The sequence below is a fragment of the Lissotriton helveticus genome, chromosome 7 (assembly GCF_964261635.1).
Source record: "Lissotriton helveticus chromosome 7, aLisHel1.1, whole genome shotgun sequence".
NCBI lineage: Eukaryota > Metazoa > Chordata > Amphibia > Caudata > Salamandridae > Lissotriton > Lissotriton helveticus.
In genome coordinates this window covers 1,739,508,516-1,739,533,287 of record NC_136068.1, presented here as the reverse complement: position 1 = coordinate 1,739,533,287, position 24,772 = coordinate 1,739,508,516, and the positions used below count along the sequence as shown (strand labels likewise).

At 46.9% G+C, this 24,772-nt stretch overlaps 1 protein-coding gene across 3 annotated transcripts in view; it reads right to left on the bottom strand.

Moving 5' to 3' along the window:
• Positions 1-24,772, bottom strand: part of LOC144770727 (uncharacterized) — a 295,086-nt gene that overhangs the window by 197,064 nt on the left and 73,250 nt on the right. For all 3 annotated transcript variants that reach the window (XM_078655463.1, XM_078655464.1, XM_078655462.1), the window contains exon 2: positions 9,664-9,984. In XM_078655463.1, coding sequence (XP_078511589.1) covers positions 9,664-9,850 — 187 coding nt within the window. In that variant the 5' untranslated portion in view covers positions 9,851-9,984. The remainder of the gene's footprint in view (positions 1-9,663; positions 9,985-24,772) is intronic.

Sequence of the window (24,772 nt, the reverse complement as noted above, 5' to 3'; positions counted from 1 at the left end):
AGGCATGAGAGGGACTATCGACAACAGGTTCCCTCTAAACATGCCACCGGAGGCATTCCCATACGTGGTAGTGATGACTGGGGTACCAGAATTAACGGGGGAGGGGGCAGAACCGAATTGGTCTTTAAAAAATAAGGTTCAACATTGGTTGAACATAAACCGACCCACTCCCCCAAACTGGACAAGTAGGATAACAGCAGTATGCAGGACCCCATGGGTGGGATATAGGAAAAAAAACCATACAGGGAGATTGTATCGTGATCACCTTTGAGGACCCAAGTGTAGCCGAGTATATTTGCTCCTGGGAACATCATAACATAAGTGGTGGGATTGATACAAAGTCTCTCTCCTTTTTCTACCCAAAAAGACACCATAATAATTATCTCCAAGAATTTGACAACACCTGGCGTAAAGCAGTCCCACAACCTTGGGACCTAGACTTCGCTGGTCATAAAATGCTCCAACGATATAGTGATTACGACAACTCCTGGTGGTCAGCAGATCCAAATCACCAGCACTACGAGGGCCAGTGGCAGACTGTGGGACCACGGAATAGAGGCAGAGAATGGGAATATTGGGGCGGGACTCGACATCGACCATATAGATCTATCTACAGGGATACTCCACACTGGGAAAGCCGGCCGGGCATACCGACCATGAATCGGTTCAGTTCCCTAGAAATGGTCGATTGACCACTAGTAGAAATCCCAACCCCTGTACTGACAGTCCCAGTCTCAGTCCCAGATCCTCCAGAGAACAAGATGGATGGCCCACAAAAGAATACACTATGGCTCTCTGTCATCTTCTGGAACATTGCAGGCCTTCGACTGAAAATAGAGGACGGTTCTGCCGCCCACTTTCTTGAGGAAGGTAAGATAATTTGTCTACAAGAGACATGGGCCACGAACGCCCTACATCTCGTGGGCTATAAAACATACTTTTCCCCAGCCCTCCCAAGTAATGCAGGTAGACCCAGAGGGGGCTTGGTAACTTATATAGCTAATACAATAACAGATCTAAAAGTACTAGATGTAGAATGTTTCACAAATTTTCAACTGCTTTGTCTTATGGTAGGGAAACAAGATACCATCATCCTAATAAATGTATATAACAATTTAGAGGATGATCAATTTATCAATACTCTTTTAACAATTCAAGAAAAAATTGTTCACTTTAGACAAATTTATGAAAAAAAGGGTATTGCCCACATATTATGGGGAGGAGATTTTAATTTACACCCCTGCCCGTCATCGGGCAATCGGAGTTGTGGAATAGTGGATGAAGATGAGAATCCTCTCATACATTTCCTCCATCTGCGAACGGGCTTAGCCATGAATAACCTCCTTTCAGACCTGGAACTAATAATAGTAAATCCAATAGATCTAGCCAAGAATTCATTAGAACCAACATATCGAGGGAGGGGGCATGAAACCACTGTTGACTATATTATCCTGACAGACGGACTGAGACACTTAAGTAGGGATTTCAAACTCATGGAAAACACCTTAAGCGATCATTCCGCTCTCAGACTGGACTTTCAGCTGAATCACTCTGCATTCCACATAACAACGATAGCAAATACTGTATCTCAAAGTAGGCTTGAATTGGGCAAAAGAAATGGATATACTATAAAATGGGAAAAAGTGGACCCTAATAAATTGACTAGCACACATAAAAGACAGTATATATTAACATAATAAAATGTTTAGACCCATCGGTAGACGATGGTACAGTCCTGGAAAACTTTAAGCAAATACTAGACCAAGTAAAAGTATTGCTGACCAGAACCCCTAAACAAAACAATTTAAGTTCAACAGGGTGGTTCAATCACGATTGTACCAAGGCGCAAACCAACTTAAGAAAGGCACTTGGGCAACCAACTAGAGATCAGCAACTGATACAACACCTTAGGCTAGAATATAACAAGGCCAGAAAGATGAGGAAAAAAGAGCTGAAATTAGCCCTATGGAACGATCTTCATAAAAGTGCACTCATGAAAATTAGCCAGTCTTTCTGGCGCATAGTGAAGTCCCCCCTACTATCTGATTCCAACACACCTCAGATTGATGTCGCTATTTATGAGGAAACCTGGGTAAATCATTTTTCCAAAATCTTCAAACTAACATCTTCAATAGAAGAATCCCAGCATCTTCTTCCCCCTGTAGTGTTTCCAATAACAATAGAATTCGACCTACAAGACATCGAACATGCACTGCAAATGAGTAAGGGCGGTAAAGCACCCGGACCCGATGGGGTCCCAGTAGATCTGTTCAAACATCTCCCGGATCTTTGGGCCCCCATACTCACACGAGTATGTACTGCAGCTGCAAAACAGGGACTGATGGAGTCATGGTCAAATTCCATCATGGTACCAATTTTTAAAAAAGGGGATCGCCAGGACGTAAAATGCTATCGTCCCATTTCACTTTTAGACTCTCTGGGCAAAGTAGTCGGCAGAGTAGTCTTAGACCAACTTCAGCAATGGGCAGACGATAAAAACATTCTATCGGACCTCCAATTTGGATTCAGAGAAGGCTTTGAAACTGTGGAACAGGCCCTCAACTTAAGCATGATTGTCTCCAAATATATTCACGCAAAGCCAGGGAAAATGTACATGGTATACATGGATCTGTCCTCCGCGTTTGATTGCGTATCTCACGCGAAGCTTTGGACCCTTCTAGGAACCGTAGGGGTGGATCCCCCCCTTTTGGATTTCCTAAGGGAACTATACGCTGAAGCCTCTGCAAGAGTGCGTTATGGAACAAAAGGAGAGCTCACCGCGCCATTCAGAGTAGAGCGAGGAGTAAGGCAGGGATGTGTCCTAGCCCCCTTCCTCTTCTCCCTGTATACCAATGGATTGGAGGAGAGGATGCTGAGGGGGGGGGGGCAGGACCTCCCTAGACTGAAACATCGCCTGATCCCCGCACTGCTCTATGCGGATGACGCAGTTATTTTAGCACGCACCCCAATTGAGCTCCAGAAATCTCTATCCAAGTATGCTGACTTCATGAGTGCCCTAGATTTACATATAAATGTAAAAAAAACATTCGTCATGGTAGCGGGCGGAGGCCGAAAAGCCACAAAGAATATCTATCTAAATGACCAAAAACTTGAGAGGACCCCCCAGTACCCCTATCTGGGAATTATGATCGATGAAAGACTAAACTGGAGGGCCGCCGTTGAGGCCAGGAGACATCTGTTCAAAAGAGCAATTGTAGCGTTGATGAACTTTTCACAGCGACTTGGAAAGAGACCACCAGCCGAACTTTTAAAAATGTATACAGCAAAATGCCAAGCTATCGCTCTTTATGGGGCTGGGGTATGGGGACATACAGACACTGGTCCACTCCAAATAGCAGAGAATTCATTCATGAGATTCCTTTTATCCACCCCAAAATCCTCTTCCATCTATGCGTGTCATGTGGAACTGGGAATCCCATATATAGAAGACTTGATAAAGGTTCAGCCACTGCTACTCTGGAGACGTATCTGGCTGTCGGACAAAAATTCACTGACCAAAGATATTTTACAGGATACCATGACACTGGATCGTGCACACAAAATAGCATGGCTCACTTATGTCAGACACTTTTTCTCCGACTTGGGCCTAGAAAAGTACTATACCTCTCCAGAAAAACTAAATGAAATAACAAAGAAAGACCTAAAACAAATAGCGCTGAGCCATTTAGAGTCTCTTAGGCTGACCCTGCTATCGACCAAACAATCAGTGCTCCATGCAAACATGATACAGCATACCCCGCAAATCCAGCTCTACCTGACATTAGAATTCACCACATACGACAAAATGCTCCTGACAAGGTTCAGATTGAATCTTTTTCACAGACTTGTGGCCTTTCCAGAAAAGAACACTTGGGACGTAAACTTGGCCCTCTGCCCATGCGACGATATGTCCCCCCAGTCATCCATTCATACAATACTGTTCTGCAAATATTTCCACACTCACAGAAAGATCTGGCTATTTCCGCTACTAAAACGTTGGGGTTTTAGACAGTGTCGGCCTGCCATGTTAGCCTTGCAGATGTTAGATTGTGAACGCACTTGTTATCATGTACTTAATTTTTTAAAGTGTATTATGAGGCATAGAAATAATCTTTAAAAAATATGATTGAAATGTATCGATTTATTCCTTTTTTAAAGAAAATATAGGACTTTGGTTATATCTATGTCCTTTAATTGATAATCTGTTTTTATACTACATATGATTAAGTATGATTTTATTTTGTGATTACTTTCATGGTTTTGCATTGCTAAAAACCGAATAAAGGAATTATTATTATTCTCTTGTATGAGAAAAGAGACTGATCAACAAATAACATCTTTTATTGAACACGCCCGTCTCTTCCTTTTCTCTACAATCTGGTGAAACTAAGAATGCACTGAACTGACTGAGTAAAATAAGTTGTCTTTTGTTTTCACACGACTCTAGAGATACACTCTTGATTAGGGGAGAGCAAAGTTGTCATGTTCTATGGTTGTCAGAAACTAAATCCCTTCTTGTCTATCCAGGGAGGTTAAACTCCTCCTTGTCTATTAGAGAAAGTTTCTAGTGAACGATGAGCTAGCTGGCAAACACTAAACTTTAAGTCTAATATCATCAGTAGAAGACCTAGTTAACCTCTGTCCTACGTCTATACTATTGAAGATATTATTCCAATGCGCAGAGCCTATTGGGATAATAGGAACTACACTACACAGAGAGCTAATGATATCTGTAGATGAGACCAATATATGCTGAATGACACAAATGTGGTGCAAACTTTAGCCCTTACACTGATCCTCATCTTTAAAATGTACAATAGTATATGGGAAAACGATAGTTTAATGCTGTGGAGCAAGGTACATGACAGAAGAGACACAGACAGACCTGTTCACAGTGAAATTGATATGGTGAGTGTACAAATGCTGTTTATATTTGTGCTACAAGACAGAAATGGATGCCAATGTGTATTGAGTGACACTCGTGTGCATTGTGCCATGAGTCTCCGATAAACACCAGCAAGATTTTTATATCCTTTCAATCTTATAAATCGAATAGATTTGGGGCAACAGTGTTATGGCCCTAATTACAAGTGGGTAGATATATTATCACCCTGCTTAAACCCCTATTGGGTGGTATTTGCTGCATCCAGTAATTACCAAGCGTGTTAAATAGCTCACCCCTTGTTACATTTCGGCAGGTCGCACCAGACGGAATTTAACATGGAAATAGTGATTAGTATTTAACAGATCTTGCCGATTTTCGTGCGGTAAACAGCAAAATGTTCTTGTTACACCCCAGAAACTCGTAATAGGTGCTGTTTATCGGACCCTATAAACAATACACCCCAGGTCATAGTTTTTTTTATCTGGTGTAATAAAAAGCAACTGGATTCCAACAAACTTCAAATCAGGGCCTAGGTGTTCTAAAAAGTTCGAAGTTGCTGGAAGGGTGCTCTGATGGAGTCTATTGAGGCAATGGACATTTCAGCCGGTCACCTGCTTGCCCGTGGGTCGGGTGTTAAGTGGTTCAGCATGAAGCGACTTACCTTCTTTAGTCATCCAAGTTAGTGGTGCTGCCAGTTAGTATGAGAAGCACTATAGTTGGCACCTCAGGGAAGAGCCCAGATACTTCAGTTGGGGAGGCAAACAATGCCATGGAGTCAGGGAGATGCAGGTATGAAACATTTAGAGCCCATTGAGCTACATTTAGAGCGTTTTTAGAGTCAAATTTCGAGAATTCTTGGAACTAGATCCTCGGTGTCATATTCACATGTAAAATACAACAATTTTCCAGTATTGGTGGATCATTTATTTAACAATTTTAAAACGTTTTACAAGTCCTTTAGGACTAAATGTAGATATCTTTTAGACTCATATATCCATCATGCTGAAGCAATACACAATTTATTTTTAGATTATGAGTAGATATGAATCATTTTCAAAAGCGGCTGGCACCTGTAAGGGTGGTGAGGCAGTGGGGTGGGGCGGGGGTGGGGTGGGAGGGAAGTTGACAGACAACGAGATCTGTATAATTAAATAAATAAATAAACCAACTTACCTTGCGCTCGCTACATCGCCGAATCAGCGATGCGGCAAGCACAAGGTAAGTGTTTTTATTATTTATTACATTTTATTTTACCTTTCCCAGTTGTCTGTCAAGTTCCAACTCACCCGCCTCCACCCCACCGCCCTTACATGATCATTTTATAATACATTGAAGAATGTTTTCATGAGCGACCCTTGACCTCTGGTAGGTCGCTCCCCTCCTGCTGCAGCTCGACGCTGTCACCGCCTCCTGCCTGCGCTGTGTGCCGACTCTGGTTCCCGATTCCTCGCCGTCCCTGCAGTCGCCGCCCTCCCCAGGACCCCACCCGCTCCCCCCGCTTGCCCTTGTTTTCCCACCGCTGCCTCCCCGCCCCCCTGCTGCCGATTCGCTCTCCTCTCCTGCCCCACCCTCTCCAAGCTGAGCCGCCCTCCCACTCCTCCTCTTATAGCGGACACTGCTGACACGCGCAGTGGGCGTGCCGGTGGCGCGCCTAAGGCAAGCCCGTCTGCGCCCGTCTGCGCCTGGACCGCGCTGAGCGCCACTACCCCTGGACCACGCTCCTCTCACGAAGCCAACACCCTCATCGCACTCAACCTAGGATGACCATTCAGCTGCCACAAAGCCGCCCCTAAGCGCACCCACGGCCCCTTCACCTGCCGGAACTGCTGCTTCTCCTGCACCAAAGACGCCAGACCTCCGACCGTGACCACCAAAGACGCCGAACCTCCGACCACGACGGAACCCAACCAGCTCCTCTGCATCCTGCTCAACACCCGCTCCACACGCAAACACGCCGTCGAGCTCTGGGACCTGCTCGACTCCACATCACCTGACATCGCCTTCCTGACCGAGACCTGGATGACCGAAGCCTCCGCCCCAGACATCGCAGTGGCCATCCCCGACAGATACAAAATCACCGGCAGAGACCGCGCCAACGGAGTCGGCAGGGAAATCGCAATCATCCACAAGAGCACCATCAGGATCTCCTCAAGCACCACAGACACCCCAGCACCGCTGAACACATGCACTTCCAAATTCACACGGACCCCAAGACCACCCTAAGAGGCACCTTCGTCTACAGACCACCCGGACCCCGTCCCCAATTCTGCAACTCCATCGCCGACTTTATCAGCACGCATGCCCTGACCTCCTCCAACTACATCCTGCTCGGCGACCTGCACTACCACCTGGAAAACAACAATGACAGCATCTCATCCACACTGATCGACAACCTCACCACCCTGGGACTGACACAGATCGTCACGACACCCACCCACATCACCGGCCACACGCTAGATGCCATCTTCACCTCCAGCCCCCACGTTGCCTTCAGCCACGCCTCCGAACTCACCTGGACCGACCACCACTGCGTCCACTTCAGCTTCCAGAAACCCGTCTTACAACACTGCACCCTACAGATCCCCCGACGTCGCTGAGCCAGAGAGCCAGCTGGTTCACCCAGGAGCTCCTAGCCTCCAAGCGCGCCTGTCGGAGACTGGAAAACACCTGGCACAACGAAAAAACGCCAGATAGCCGCGCAGCCCACAAGGACGCCATCCGCAACCACCACCACCTCATCAGAACCACCAAGAAAGCCTCCTTCAAAGACCGCCTCGACAACAACACACACAACAGCAAGGAGCTCTTCAACATCGTGAAGAAACTCTCAAACCCGGGCTCCTGCACCAACGACATCCCGCCATCGCAAGCCTTCTGCGACGCCCTCGCTGCCTTCTTCCACCGCAAGATCACCGACATCCACGACAGCCTCAACCCCCGGACGCACCACACCAACCCCATCGCACCGCTACCACAATCACCCACTGACCACGACCACCTCACCGCATGGACCAGCGTAACCACCGAAGATACCATCACAACCATGAGCACCCTCCATTCCGGCGCCCCATCTGACCCTCTTCCCCACCACAGTGCCAACAAGGCCGGCAGCTCCATCGCACCCCACCACCAGAAAATCATCAACCTCTCATTCGAGACCGCAACCTTCCCTGCGTGCTGGAAACACGCCGATATCAACGCCCTACTGAAGAAACCCAAGGCGGACCCGAGCGACCTCAAGAACTTCTGGCCCATCTCCCTGCTCCCGTTCCCGGCAAAGGTCATCGAAAGGATCGTCAACACCCAGCTCACCCGGTACCTGGAAGAGAACAAGATCCTCGACCCCTTCCAGTCAGGCTTCCGCAAGAACCACAGCAACGAGACCGCCCTCATCGCCGCCACAGACGACGTCAGAGTCCTACTCGACAACTGCGAGACAGCAGCCCTCATCCTCCTGGACCTCTCTGCTGCCTTCGACAACGTCTGTCATTGCACACTACGCACACGCCTCCACGACGCAGGGATCCGTGACAAGGCCCTGGAATGGATCACCTCCTTCCTCTCCGACAGAACCCAAAGAGTCCGCCTCCCCCCGTTCCGCTCAGGAATCACCAAGACCATCTGCGGCGTCCCGCAAGGATCATCCCTCAGCCCGACACTCTTCAACATCTACATGGCTCCACTCGCACGCATCGCCAGACTCCACGACCTCAACTTGATCTCGTATGCCGACAACACCCAGCTGATCCTCTCCCTCACCAAAGACCCCCTCCCCGCCAAAGCCAACCTCCACCGGGGTATGAGGGCCGTCGCCAACTGGATGGAAGACAGCCGGCTTAAAATGAACACGGACAAGACAGAGATCCTCCTCCTCGGACCCAACCCTCCGCCTGGGACAACTCCTGGTGGCCCACCTCCCTGGGCGCCGCCCCAACACCAACCAACCACGCACGTAACCTGGGAGTTATCCTCGACTCGAAACTTACCATGGCCAACCAAATCAACGCAGTCTCCTCAACCTGCTCTGCTTCTACACCCTCCGCATGCTCCGAAAGATCTTCAGATGGATCCCTACAGGCACACGGAAAACCGTCACCCACGCCCTCATCAGCAGCAGACTCGACTACGGCAATGCCCTCTACGCCGGAGCCCCGGCCAAGCTCATATGCAGACTTCAAAGAATCCAGAACGCCTCGGCACACCTGGTCCTCGACATCCCCCACGGAGACCACATCACCCCCCACCTGAGAGACCTGCACTGGCTCCCTGTCAACAAAAAAATCACCTTCATACTCCTGACCCACGCACACAAAGCACTCCACACCACCGGCCCTGAATACCTCAACAGCCGACTTCATTCTACGTACCCAACAGAGAACTTTGCTCATCCGACCTCTCACTGGCCACCGTCCCACGCATCCACAGAACTTCCTCCGGGGGAAGATCTTTCTCCCACCTAGCCGCCAAAACCTGGAACGCCTTCACTCTACAACTACGGCAGACAGACGACCCACAGACCTTCAAGAGACTACTCAAGACCTGGCTCTTCGACCGCTAGCTGCAGCCACCCTCCCCAGCGCCTTGAGACCCTCCCGGGTATGTAGTGCGCTCTATAAATCCTTGATTGATTGATTGATTGATTGATTGTCTAATGATGGGCACTTTGAGATGGAAGGAGGACCATAAAGGACTAGATCTGAATGGAAACATACGTTTTGTGAGTGCTTGTTAAGATGAAAATCTGTGTTATGCAAGAGTAGATTGTCTTACGAACTTACCATAAACAGTGACTTGGAAAATTGCAGTAACTTCCTTTCCACCCATTTCTCCTACACGCACAGTGTAGTTGCCGGAGTACGACAGCATCGCCTTTGTAATCAAAATGGACCCATTGGAGAAGGCCAACACTCTGTCTTGGTATTCTGTAGCAATTTTTATAGTGCCATCGATAATGGTGACAAACATGACCGAAGAATTTGTCCAGATGATGAGGGGACTGAGAGTAGCCGGCGTGTACTCGATGGTCAGCGATATATTGTGTCCCACCAGAGCGTTGACGGTGGTGTTGGCAGAGAGGCTAATAGCACCAAAAGCTTGACCTGTGATAGGAGACAAAGAAAAATCCACACAAGAGTGAATGGAGGCACTGATGTCAGTAACTGCCATTTTGGAATAGCAGTTCAACAAGGATCTAGGCAGCATAACAGGAATCTGTACTGCCAACTCTGAAGATTACCACCACCCATAGAGCTGTGCAATATTACAAAACACAGAAATTGGTCCAAAGAAATCACAAGGCATTGGTGGTATTATTGTGCTTGGAGGGCACAAATGCTGTACAACTGGGTCTGATAGACATCACAAAATGATTACAAGGCCACTGGCGGCTGCTCCATTTAAGCAGAGGAGCGTCGCCCTTCCGCCCACTGTGGGCACAGCAAAAGTAAAAAATAAATTGGTATTAAAGTGACTTTATTACCATTTTATTTTCTGCTCTGCCAGCCACCAGAGCAGAGTGGTAGAGCATTGTGGGGCGGAGCCATTGCTGCAATGCAGACTTGGAGCAGTGACGAGTGGGGCCTGGCAATACAAGTTTAAACTGCACATGTCAATTTGGCCGGCTGTCTTGCGATGGCCAGACTGACATGCACAGTTTAAACTTCTCCAGCCCAAGCTGTTATACAGCCAGGTGGATAATACGGATGGGCGGAGAACTCCGCTCCGCCCGCGGAAGGTTCATAGATTTATCTACTCCGTCTGCCACGGAGAACGCGGAGAAGAAAAATCTCCGCACACTTGGCAGTGGAGCGCAGTTGGCCTGCCTCCACCCCCCCTATTAAGAATTAATTCTATAGTATTTAAAAGTAACTTAAAAACCACTTACCTGTACTGTGGCATCCCAGGGCTGTCCTCCTCCTCTTCCTCGCCGTCTCTGGTAATCCTTGCGGAAGCTGTGCATGCACACGCACCTACGCATGCGCATTTCCCGCAAGAAATGCGGGGCCGCATGCACAGTTTTCTCAAGGATCACCAGAGATGGCGAAGAAAAGGAGGGTAGCCTGGGGACGCCACAGTACAGGTAAGTGGTTTTTAATTTGCTTTGAATTAATATAGAATTAATTGCTAATGGGGGTGGAGGCGGGTGGCGGAGCAGAGTTCCACAGAGTTTGTTCGCAACTCTGTGGACATCCGCGTAGCCACGCTACGCCAACTACGCCCAGGGTTAGAAACAGCACAGGTCCCTAGTGCCAGTATGAGCGGTGAGCCAGCCTGCTACAACAAATCCCGGTGCTGTTTTCATGCTGGGTAACAGCATGAAAGCAGGGCCAGGATTAGTTTGAGGAATTGACTCTGCAGATGTCACTTGGCCATGCTCGGAGCCGGAGGACTAGAGAAAGCACTGGTCTCTGGATGTCCCACTTTGAAAAGAGTCGGTGGCCAAATTCCTGATGGGAAAAGTAAAGTAAGGGGTGGGTCTGCTGCTTAGTGGGAGCACAGTGATAGCAAGGGCAGAAAAGGAGGCAGATCTGAGGACAATGACAGAAATCAAGGGTAGAGGATCAGGAAGACCTGCTGCTGTGTTGATTACTGTGACTGACGGGCAAGGAAGCTGAAGAGGAGGAGGCGCTAAGCATGCTGGTGGCATCTAAGCACTCACCTGAGTACTTAAACTGCACCTGACAGGGCATCTCACTGACTGCTACTTAACACCCACCAGCTGATTGCAGCCTGTGGTGGCACAGCTCTGCATGCTCGAGGCGCTAGAATCCGGTGAGCATGGACGGGTTGCTTGCGGTCCGCTTGATACTTGGCCATGTTCTTGTGGTGCTTTCTCCTCGGTCTCATACCTCTGGCCATCAAACTCGCCGAGGTAAGCTCATTCTTTCAACTTGTGCATTATTGTTCAAGCAACAATCCTCGCTCGTCATAGGCCCTGATTAGTGACCAAGGAGGACACCGTGGGCAGGGGCATTCTGCACAGCCTGTTTGCTCGCCACATCACTTTGAAATGTCACCAGCCGCCACTATTCAAGGCACAATGGGTGCTAAAATGCCAAATCATTAAGACCATTTGACCATGGACTATAAATAGGAGCACTGAGCAGCCGAGAGGGCACACTTATGACAGAGTGGAAGATGGTGGGCTAACTTTAACGCTAGACAAGAAGTACTCAGACTAAACCTATTTGAGAGATCCTAGACCTCTACAAATCACGACTTATGCTTAGTGGTTTTAAGTGAACAATAGTAAGAACCTATATATATGTACTATTTATTATCCCGAGATAATGTTGCATGTTTATTTATTCATTTATTTGACATTAATTCCTTACGGGACTGTTTTTTGTACAAAGATAATTTTTTTATAGGAATGATTTATACAACATAACTCTAGTCCCCTCATTTCTTTTCAAAATGTGTAAGAGTGATCTGAATAAAAATATGTCAGTGAAAGTATGTCTGCTCCAAGTTCATTAACACTACATTTATAACAATTATGTACAACAGGTCACTGCTATTCCACTTTTTAAAATGGAGGCTTTCATTGATTATGTTGTCCGCTGCTCCATTCCTAGCACTTTAAATGGGAGCCGCCATGTGAAACGGACATGCAGTTAACTCTGTGCCTTACTTGAGGGTTTGCATGTTTGGAATTCCCTTGGGTATTAGCACGGATATTCAATATACAGAGAATGTTATCCAAGAAACGAGATATGCTTCAATTACAGCCAATCATTGTCATATATAACATAACTTAGGTTTCACTAGTGCTCAGTCACAGACAGACTCAGTTTGGGATATGATGCGTAATCCGCAAAGCAATTTAAGACCAAAGTCCACCATGCCTAGGTGATCATCTGACAATCTCCAGTGGATTGAGAGGGCTGAGAAGTAGAGAGTTGTTCCTCCTGAACATCCCTGAAGCCCTTCATTTCCCACAAGCCAGCCCTCTTCAAGACAACTAGCTCAGCATTAAACTCTCTTCTCTTTCACAACCATGAAAGTTAACCTCACTCATCACCTGCAGGAAACAGCTTCAGGTTTATCATCTCAGACAATTCTTAGGCTAGAGTTTAGACCTGAAACATCCTAAGGTACTAATAAATAAATACATAAATAATAAACAAACAAAAGAATAAACAATATACGCAAAGGCGTCCTGGCTGAACCTGCCTGTGAAGAGCACATATGGGCATCCTGTTCTCTACTGAAAGTGGCCTTGCCTTGTCTCAGGTGCACACAAGATAGATGAAGGGTACCATCTTATGAGTGGGAATAGGATGCCCAGTTTGAAGTGGACTGTACTGGGCCATGTGGGAGCTATGGATGGAGAGAGACATGGCCTCTAGGATCCCTCTATAGGAGCCTGGGAGTTGTAGGAGGGACCAGGAGTAGGGTTTCCAGCACCTATTAGAAAATGGTACTTTAGTATTTCTTGGGCCTCTGAAACAGCAGAACATGGTGCAAAGTCTCTACAAGAAAGACACAACAGTGGCAACTACTCTTTTTTCCCATTCAGAGGTTTGCAAACGAAGTTCAGTACTACTAAGGGGTCACCAAAAAGAAGTGTCTGACCTTGTGTGGCAATAGATGAGTAAATGACAAAGCAACGGATCGTACTGTTTCAGGGTGAGTAGTATAATAAGACTGGGCCAACCTTTATTCAGAGAAGGAGCCTAGCTTAGCTTATACACCGAAAAAAAGATAGTCATTCCCATGGAATCCTTCAAACTAATATTATGTATACCATGTATATGCTATCGTGTATCCAACACACTCAAGATAAAAACAAACAGTTATTTTCAGTAATCTGCATCAGTACCCTGAACAGAACACAGAATTAAAGAGTGGTAGCAACTATACACAGAGGAATGTGGGCCAAACATTAGTTGTTATCTTGAAAATGTAATTCACCAAATCATTCATTAACAATAAATAACTATTTCAGCTTGTATACATCCTTATGTCAGTTTTTATCTTAATGCAAACTCATCCATATTGATCAATTATATAACTTAAAACATCTCCTCAGTAACAATTCTGGAAGCAGTAGACATTCTGTTGACGGTGCAGTGCACAAGATGTGAGTGGAGTGTAGAAAATAAACCATGGTTATAGTGAATGTGTCAAGCATGCCCAAGCTGAACGCACAATGGTCAATTAAACAACTGATTATCAGTTATTAAATGGTCAAGACCATGTGCATTCAGTCAAGCGAGGCACGTTTGTTTAAGGTGATCTTCGCTGATCTTCGCTGATCTGTAAAAATAACCTTGGTGCATTCATATCACCATCCTTGTAGCGCGTGCATTTGCACCTTAGGCGACAGGACCAAACCCAGCTGCATAACTACGGACATTCCAAGAGGAATTCTACAACTTTGTACTTTCTGGGTAGGACATCCAGTTTTGGGTTTAACTCTCTGTGTGGGTCCTTAACCTAATGAACAAAGCATGAGCATCTCCATCTACTTGCCCTGATGAGACCGACAGACCAGTGGCCTTACGGCTCAAAACATTATTCAACACCCTCTCTGAATCACAGCAGTTAACCTCCTGGACATGGCTTCTTTCGATTAAGAGATCAGAGTAGCACCGGTGCCAAAAAGGGTCCCACACTGGTCATCGCTCCGTGAGGTCTCAAAGTAGGCTCTCTGGAAAATTGCTTGGAAAGACTTCTAAACTTACTTTGGTAGAGTCCACAATTCCTTGTAGCCACCTGCATGCCAGGCACACCTACCATGATCAGAGATAGTCTTGCTTTCAGTCATGATGCGCAGTCACTGCTCTGGAACTTGAAATGATGTGGATGTAATATAAAGGGCCATATGTAGGTGGCCAAATACCGATCGGTAACGGCCGATTTCGGCCGTTACCGACCGGTATTTTGATTTTCAGATGTAGGTGGCCAAAATATTACCGATTCTGTATATTTACAGAATCGGTAAATTTACCGAATCTGTAAATTACCGATTCGGTAAATGTACAGAATCGGTAATATGGGATGTAGGTGGCACTGGAAACAGTGCCACAGGCCCTTAGGAATTCGTTATTTACCATGAAATATTATGGCATGGTAAATAACGAATTCCTGTGTACATGCACATCTGTGCATGTACACCTGTGCCATGTGGCACACAGACATGCCCTAAGGGCATGTCTGTGTGCCACATGGCATACAAGCCAGAAACAGGGGTGCAACACGGTGTCAAAGTGACACCCTGCCCCCCTTGTAAAATCGGTAATTTTCCCGATTCGGTAATTACCGATTCGGTATTTGCTAATGAATCCTATGGGCTTCAAGGCCCATAGGAATCAATGGCAAATACCGATTCTGTAATTACCGAATCGGTAATTACCGATTCTTACCGATTCGGTAATTGTTACAGAATAATTACGTACATGGCATTTACCGAATTGTAAATACCGAATCGGTAAAATTCGGTATTTACGATTCGGTAAATGCAATTTACCTACATATGGCCCAAAGTTGGTAAACATCTATTGTGTCAAAGTCATAGATCTAAGAGGACCCCTCAGTAGCACAACTGACTTCAGTGTGGAATCTTCTTCCAAGAACTGTTATGTGCCGGGGTTGTGCCCATGTAGCGCAGCGTCTAATTTCTTACATTGTCCTATTTTTCACAATAACATTCCTACCGTGATCTTTTGCACATATTTGCGTGCACAACAATGTTGGATTACGTACTCTAAAACTACTTTGTTTATACATCTAGCTTCACATAACATTATCAGGATGCCTCAAACATGATGTACAAGGCCCTTCTATGAACTATGTACAAATGTCGTTCTATCTTCATCCATCTACATATCCATAACATCACTAATCTATATGCACATTACAAGGCTGCTTTCCATTATAAAGAAAGAACATCCCAATAGATTGACTTAAGCTGACACCGTGGGTCCCTGCATACTAAGACTTCACCACGCGGCAGTCTGACATCTTACGAAGGGTGTCTAGTTTGTGACCAGGGCTGGTTCCTATATTCTCTCCTTCCAGGTAATGCAGTTGGGTTGTCCCTTGGGGGAATTCTTGGCTTCAAGCCTACACACACTCTAGGTACACATAGAGTAGGGCTCATATAGTAGGAGTATGCCAGATTACTGCCTTGTTTATATGCCTGTATATATCAACATTGTTCAGCGCCATGGTAGAACTGTGTCTACCATTTACTCTTTTTGTGATTGTAATCACTTTAATCTGCTTCTGTCGACTGATTATCTCAGCACATGTATTCTATACAAGAATAAGGTTGGTTCAATAAATATATTCAAAACATCCCTCTGTGTATTCTCTGTATATTTCTCTGAGCATAAGTAAGCATGCATGGCTGAGCGAAAGTTTCTGTTCTGTTTCCACAATCCCTGAGGGGTCAGGGTTGTCATGTTTAGTGGTCGCCAGAAGCTATTCGCTCCCTGGTAAGGTTAGGGGGGCTTATGGTAGCACTGTGAGCTAGCTGGTCTCTAGGCCAACATATCCTGCCAGGAATCAGTCAAGGCACATCACCCAAAGTTTATGTTGCCAAACAAATGCACAAGTTCTACAGATTAGTACGAACTACACAACAGAACCCCCTAATGATACCTTATGTCAATTAATTCTCCACTTTTCATCATGAGCGTCATCTTAGCAGAATGTAACATATCCGGAGGCAACAGAACCCATGAAAGACACACCTGCAAATGTTATATATATATATATCATACGCTCTCTTACATTAGTTCGGAGTGCCACTTCGGTTAGAGATGTTGTTTGACAACCATCAATGAGGTCAAACATCCTATGACCTCTCGGCATCTCAACCTGGTTCTGTAGATGAATGCTCAAACCCTTCATCCCATGTCCTCCTGACATAAACATCTCATCCTAAAGAAAGTATTCTTATTCTTCTTGGTGGTCATAAATTGAGGCAAGTCCATTAGGGAGCTGCCAATGAGTTTGTAAATAAGGCTCACAGTATGTGGCAGCTGGGCACAACAACAGAAGGAAAAAAACTGGGCAACTCTATTGGGCGTTGGAGGGAGGTCTTGCAGGCTAGTTTGTAAATTGAAGGATGTCCATGCTGGGCGACTGCTGCTGGACTCCCAGCCTCTGAGAGGGTAATCCTTTTATTTGCCACTATCACCAGCAGTTTGTCCAACACCAGTGGTGGCTCCTCTGCTGAAGGAACATCGCCCCACTGCATTTCAGCACTGTAAGGAAAAATAAAATGATAATTACTGAAGGTTATTATCCTTTTATTTTTTCCTGTCCCAGTTGCGGGTGCTGCAGCTTTGTCAAACGGGGCAGGGCTGCTCTGCTGACAGAGCTGGGGAGGAGTGGTTTTCACTCCCTAAGGGCGCATGAATGTTTGGCTGACCCTCCTGAGCACTTAGCATGTTCTCCACCCAGGCTGCATTACAGTCTGCGTGGAGAGCATGCCCAGGCTCCCTGTCTCTGTGTGAGCACCGAACCACGGTGCTCAGACCAATCACAACATTGCATTGCAGCATTGTGGTTGGCTCAGGGGAGCCTCAGCCTGGGTGCTTCCATTTCTGTGCTCTGGCTGGTGGAGAGACACAACGGGGAGGATGTAGAGAGGGAGGACGCGGCGAGGTGGTAAGTTTCATTTTTATTTAATATTAACCCCTAATCCTTGTCCCCCCTCTGAGGTTCCAGCACATGACTGTAGCTGATACAAATGAGCCAATCAGGGACAGGCTGAAGTGATAGGAATAAAAGAGGGTCTTTGCTCTTAACACTGCTGACTGAGCGATGATTTCACGTATTATGTCTCCCTCCACAGGAGGACCAGGGCTGTTATGTTCATCATTTGAATGCATGGTGGGCTTGCTTTGCTTGTGTCTACCTGGGGCAGTGCTTAGCTTGGGCTGGTGAGGCCCACTAGCAGCCATTGCTGGCGCTCATTTTTGTGATATATACCCAGAGCAATAGAGAGAACTATAAAGGAAAGAGAAAGAGAAAGATGGAAACCCCATCACAAAAGGAAGAAAGCAGGGATGAAAAAGAACCCGCAGGAGTGAGATAAAGAGGCAAGGGGATCTTGGTAGTGGATGAAAGAAGCATGAAGTGGAATCATGACTACGCAGCCTTGGTATTCTGCAAGCGGACATGTAGTAGCACCGGACGCGCGTTTTTGAGCAGAACTTCGGGCACCGACACTCATTCCTTTTTATGATGAGCACTGCTCTGAGGGGTAAGATGCATTCTACTTGAGCACTCAAGATGTGCACTTTTAGCCTCAACCCTTAAAATTTGGTGTTGTCTGCAGTACTAAGGCACAGTCTGTGGCTTCTCTCATTAAGAATGGAACTGGAGGCCCAGCGTGGAGAGGCTTTCATTCCCCCCTCATGCTCCCTCCCTCATGCTCCGCCCCTCAGACTCCCTCCCTCATGCTCCCTCCCTCAATGATACCTTATGCATACATGCCAATATTTTAGGAAAGGGACGTGGGAGATTTAAAATAAAAATTCGAGAGAATGAAAATTCCCCATTGACCTCTATTGTAGAAGACAGCTAAAATAAAGCAATTTTTGGCTTGAAAAATCGGTAGTCTCCTGCCTGAATCGGGTCTATAGGCATGTACGCTTATGTCGCACAACCATGCATCCCTCAAGGATACACTACCTATTTATTCATTGTGAAGGGTGCTTTCTGAAAACACCACGGCAATAATTTCTCTCCTCTTATCACACACGTCTTCCGGAGAATATCAATTATACGTCAATGTTTTAATGCACATTTAATGCACATCCTGCTGACGTCTTTGTTCGGGTCGAAATGTGCGAATCCCAGCATTGCTACCCGACCTAGTCAAACTCTCCCCCCACCCCTCATGCCCCCCCCCCCCCCCGCGCGCGGGCTCGAAAATAAACACTATAATATGAAGCCTGTCACCAGTTGTCTTTTTACTGTCCAGTTGTGATGTCACTAGTCACCAAAATGACGTTGTTGCTTAACTGCAGCTGCAGTTTAAACAAGGAAAATGGGCACTAGATTTTCGTTATTCTGATTTTTAAACAGTGATGAGCAGAAGGGAGAGATTTATGGCAACGTGCTTATGTTTTTTGACATAGTTCATTACTGGAAATATAGAATCTCTCTGCTTGTAGCTAATCATTCCAAGCAACAGCCCGTTTAATCTGATTTACATTAGACTGATTCAAATGTGTTTTTGCATTATATTAATAACTGGATTTTGGTGCGTTTAACTCCCTATTGCAGATTCAGCCTATATTCGTCATTCCTGCGCCCATGTTATCCCTTTCCTATAAAGAAGCGAGACACCAATGATTTAGGTTTGGGGGAGGAAGCAGGGCTCCAGTCGGGGTACCACGCGGGTGGACAGCGCCCCCACTTATTTTAACGGGGGGGAGGTCGCCCCCCCTGCCAAACAGCTGGACTTCACTATTTGGCCTCCCTGGGAGGAGGAGCTCGGCACCTTTCGCGACATCACTTCCTGTCGTGACTTCACTTCCGGTGACAGCACCCCCCCACTTCTTTTTTTATGACTTGTGCCCTGGGAGGAAGGGTGGGCCATTATAACTTATAAGAAATACTCCATCAGAGTTCATGACCCTAAATAAAGGGCTCATCCTGCAGCATTCTTCCTCTATATGACAACAGAACTTACCATTGACTTGTAATATACTTATAATGTACAGCAAAGGGTGCTTTATCCCATATATAAACCGCTATCATTACAGCACTACCGCAATGCGGAAATAAAAATATAACAGGGTGTAATGTAGAGAGCAAACACCATGACTCTGTTAGATCAAAAGGCTCTAGCGGAGTGGTTGGGGCTCTGTTTAGTTATGAGTCACTCTGCAGTGGCTGCCAACAGGAGGTTGTGTACTTGTGCAGCATCCATTTTCATTTTCATTATGGCACAATTCCTGTTTCAATGTCATTTGTTTCTCTAGTGGTTTGGGGGAAGGATAAGAGCGGCTGAAGGCCCCGCGTTGAGATGGTGGGGGGAGTAGCAGGAGTGAAGAGAAGAAAAAAGGAAGAGTGAGGTGGGGTGAAGAAGAATAGTGAGGCCGAAGAGTGAGGTTGAGGAGGATGAGGAACAATGTGAATGAGGAACACGAGTAAGGAGAAGGTGTCATGGTGTCTTAAAAACCAGGCAGTAGTCTTGACCGCGCCAAAATGTTAAACTCCTCCTTTAAATGGAAAGTTAAACTCAAGTCAAAGTTCCCACCTCTCAACCACAGCACAACATACTTTCTGGGTATATGGTCTCACTAAATGAAACAATATATTATAAAATGTAGCCCCTTATGTCCAATTTTTTAAGCATTTCTTTGAAGAACACTCTTTCATCCTGTACCCCCTGTCAAACCTCCCCGTTGGCCCCACCCACCCCTCTTTTGCATGATAAGGGACTAACATTCAGTAGCGCTGCTTTCGCGTCCTTGTCCTGGTCTTTGTGCAGGATCCTTCAGCCGCCCTTCCGCTCCACCCAGGTCAACAATGGTTTTAACCGGCTGCATCTACATTGCCCTCCTGCCCGACAGCAGAAATGGCCGTGGCAGACTTGGGTTACTGGGTTTCAGCCAGGGGAAGTACCGCCGACCGGGAGGTGCAGCTGATCCTACAGGGAGGGTGGCTAACGCCCCCAAACCAGTCACTGCAGACAATGGGCACGCCAAGAAAAAAACTGCCAGTGATCAAGAGAGTGTGGGTTCAAAGGGCCCAATCAGAAAGACGGGTGTGGCCACAGGCAGGGCCAAAAAGGCGACTGGGAGAAGGAGTCCTCAGTTTTGTCGCTGTAGGAAATTTATCCCACCTGCACCAGAGAATGAAGCATCGCAGCCGCATGGTGTTGGGTGGGTGGGAAGTAACAAGGTTTTGCAAGAAATATCGTCACATAAGGACGTGAAAGGTCAATTCCCTGGACAAGGTCCTCGGGATGCCTTACGGCTGGGACTCTTGACCAAGTGCCCAGACAAGGTCCTTGGGATGCCTCACAGCAGGGAACTTCAGAGCAGACAAAAGGGTATGAAATGGTCAACGCGGGGCGGACACAGCACTTGCAGCCCAGGCATAGCTATGTTGCTACGAACACCAGACAAGCAACCCACTAAATGATAGAAGTAGAGCTGTCAGAGCAATTGGAAAGTGATGTATGACAACCTTGAAGAGAAATTACGACTGCAAGGATGATACATGTAAGATCAGGCAAGTTGTGGTTATTTATATGCAATAAAGTATAGGATGCACACTTTATAACCTTTTATGAAAATGCCTTACGTTGTAGTCCAAGATAAGCCAGAAATTAGCATGTTGATGACCAATACCATCATGACAAATGTATGCCAACTTATGATGTGAATAAACTGTGGCCACACTAACAGCACAAAAGGTCTTTGTGTACATAATTGAAGAGAAAGAAGGAACGGTGGGAGGGCCTGTGAGTTGCTCGCACAGCTATGGGGACGAGGGTATGGTAAGAGCTGCTGGACAGAAGAATTGAAGAAGATGACATGGAAATCTGGCAATGTGGATACACTTGAAGAGGTCTGAGAATGCAGTACTTTCCATGGCCTGGAAATGATAAGCAATGATCATCTGGCAGTGCTATTGAAGTGTGCACATGTACTTATGTGAAAATAATTTACCTACAGTGTTCTGGCAAAGGGGATCTAGCCCCACAACTATTTGGGTACATGTCTATCATACACGGGGGCCTCCGAGTTCCAACTATCAGCTTGGCTGTAATATGGTGTCAAGTTTAGATAGATGAAAGCGGTTGGACCAGAGATAGCGTGGAACCAGAATGAGATCCATATTAGGCACACAGAGTTCAATATGTCTCAGTCAGTGGGAAAGTCACTTCAGTCCTTTCGATTTGATGAAAGCACGGGGGACAAAAAACAGGCCTGCTGGCAGCACAAGAATGAATGCACCAAGGGGCCAGCATAAAGATTCAAAAATATGTGTTCCTTCTACGGGATGCAAGGGCACCCAGAGATCAAGTGCTTCAAAAAGGATGGGAAGCAGAGAGAGCAAACAGCTCCAAAGGGTGACAGTCCAACTAATCCTAGCAAGCTCCCATCACCCATTCGCCTCCTGGTACCCACTCTTCCCCTCAACAAGTATAAAAATTGCAATGATGCACAATGGATGTACTACGGTTTCAGTGACAGGTTCCGCATTCCATCCCACGCACCTCGTACCTCAGTTTCACCCAAAAATTATGAAGGAGGTGCGGCGGGTCCTTACTGCTCTTCTCCATGCACGTCCCTGGTTTGTTCACACGTGGGGCTGGACCCAAAGAAGGAGCCAGGCAAATTCTGCTTGATACACAACCTCTCCTATCCCACAGTATCATCTGTGAATGATGGGTTGGACCAAAAGCTATGCACTCTGCGGTATACAACCTTCGATGAGACCATTGCAAAACTGCAGAGACTAGGCAGGGAGCCCTGATGGCTAAATCAGACATATAAGTAGCCTTCCGCATTCTTACTCTGCATCCGGATGATGCTCGCTTACTGGGTTTCACTTTTGAAGGTCTGTACTTTCTCGACTTCTGCATGTCCTTGGGATGCTCCATAGCGTGCTCGGTGTTTGAAACATGCAGTAAATTCCAGGAGTGGGCGGTGAGGGACTTGGTGTCATCGGACTATGTGGGACATTACTTGGATGATTTTCTTTTCATAGGTCCTCCAGGCGACCGGGCATGTGTGAGGGCCCTGCAGGGCTTCTGGCACCTGGCACAGGCTTTGGGGTTACTCCTAGCTGAGGACAATATAGAAGCCTCCACTAGATGCTTGTCTTTCATAGTTATTGAGATAAACTCAGTGGCGTGGACGTTTATGTTGCATCAGGAGAAGGTGAGGGCATTCAAGGACTCAGTAAGCACCTGTTTAACAGCCAGGAAGCTCACATTGCACCCGCTACAGGTCTTCTAGGGCAATTGAATTTCACCTTGAGGGTGATATCCATGGGATGAGTCTTTTCAAAGAACATTGCACGGGCAATGGCAAGCCTACGGGCAAAGCACCACCACACAAGATTATCCGCTGAGGTCAGAGAGCCCTTGAAGACAATGAGGGTTTTTAGATAATTTCAGTGGAACACAGTTGTGGCAGCAACCAGTATGGACCAGCAAGGAGGTAGCATTGGGTTTGTGGCAGTGTTAGGCTCCAGGTGATGCATGCAGCATTGGCCAGGTGAGTGGGTAGCGTCAAGGAACAAACACAAAATGTTACAGTTCTAGTATTATTTCCCTTCATCATTGCCTTAGACAGGAGGAGCCGAGGAGCCGCCGAGGAGCCGCCGGGGAGTTACTGAGCCAGGAGTGAGGACCGAGGAGTGAGGACCGAGGAGCGAGGCGTGGAGCGAGGCGAGGCGCAAGGAAGGCAAGGAAGGCAGCAGAAAGCTCCAGCGACGCGTGTGCTGTGCATGTGGTGCACAGAGGGCAGCCGGAGCTGCTGGGGCCCGCACACATCGGCGCATTGACGCCTCGGCATTCTCGAGAACTTTGAAACCATAGCTGTGCCTGCCGAGCACCATCTGCTGTCTGAGGTGAGCGGGGAGGAGCAGGGGTGAGCACGGGGTTTGGGCTGCTTGTGCTCCGTTGCTCTGTTGCTCCATTGCTCCATTCCCCCGTAGTTCTGCGCACCTGGTCCAGTGTGGGCAGTGGTGGACGGCTGTGGACGACTGTGAGCACTCCTGGGATTAGTGCATGAGTGCGGGGTATACAGGATACACGAAAAGATACACGACAAGACAACGACGTGTGCGAGAGATGTTTTACTGAGATACTCTTGCTTCTCTCACTTCTCTCACTTCTGCCACTGTTCTGCCCCGTCTCTTGCTCCCTAAACACCGGGGGCCGTGGTGGTGTAGTAAGCGGGGTACAAGCGCAAGCAGGCAAGCGGCAAGGTTCAACAATCACAGGACCTCTCACTGATTTCTTTGCTGGACTGCCCTTGTGTGTCTTACCTCACACCACAGGTACGGGAGAGCTCGAGTGAGGGAGGACCGGGCAGATACCGGGCAGAGACGGGCAGAGACGGGCTGAGACGGGCTGAGAAGAACGGGCAGAGCCGTAGTGTGCGGGCAGGCGGGTGGCAGGTGAGAGGAGAAGGTGCGAGCGCTTCTGAGCCGAGTCTAAGGCCAAGCGCTGAGATAACAGCACCCCTCCACCTCCATTTTGCATCTGTGACTGTGCCAGAGCCAGTGCGATTTTGCTCAACGGTAACGTATAACTTGGAGCATTGAGCACGCTGCCTGTAGCCTGCCTGTAGCCTTGAATTTCTAAGAACTCCGGATTTATAAAGAGGGCCACTTAGAGCCTCATTAAACTGGTGCTTCTGTTTGGCATTTCTTACGTTCAACTAAGTGCCAATAAGAGGGGCTGCAGGTCTACGCAGGTCTACGCAGGTCTACGTAGTGTTACAATCGTACCGGGATTTTACCCATAAAGGAGCAAAAGCAAATACATAATCAAATATATAATCAAAGCACATCCTAGACATGTGATCAGGTAAGGTAAGGACTGTTGGAACAGCAATTAAACGCCCAACGAAATTACAGCAATTAAATGTGGCAAAAAAATTAAAAATAAAAACTCCAGGTCAGAGCCAATCCCTTATATCCCCGATTGCACGTATGTTCGAGAAATCTGCTAAAATACCAGACAAATTTCAATTTCTGAAGGATCCTGCGGGTGGTATGATGTCGATGACAATGGAAACAAATAAAGACAAAGACAAATTACAAACACCAATGAAACCCTTTAATACTAATACTAATACTGACATCCTAAATCAGTCACAACACAGCAAAGAAATAAAAGACCTGGTCCAAATTGAACCTATCTGGAACGAAAATGAATCTGTGGATCTA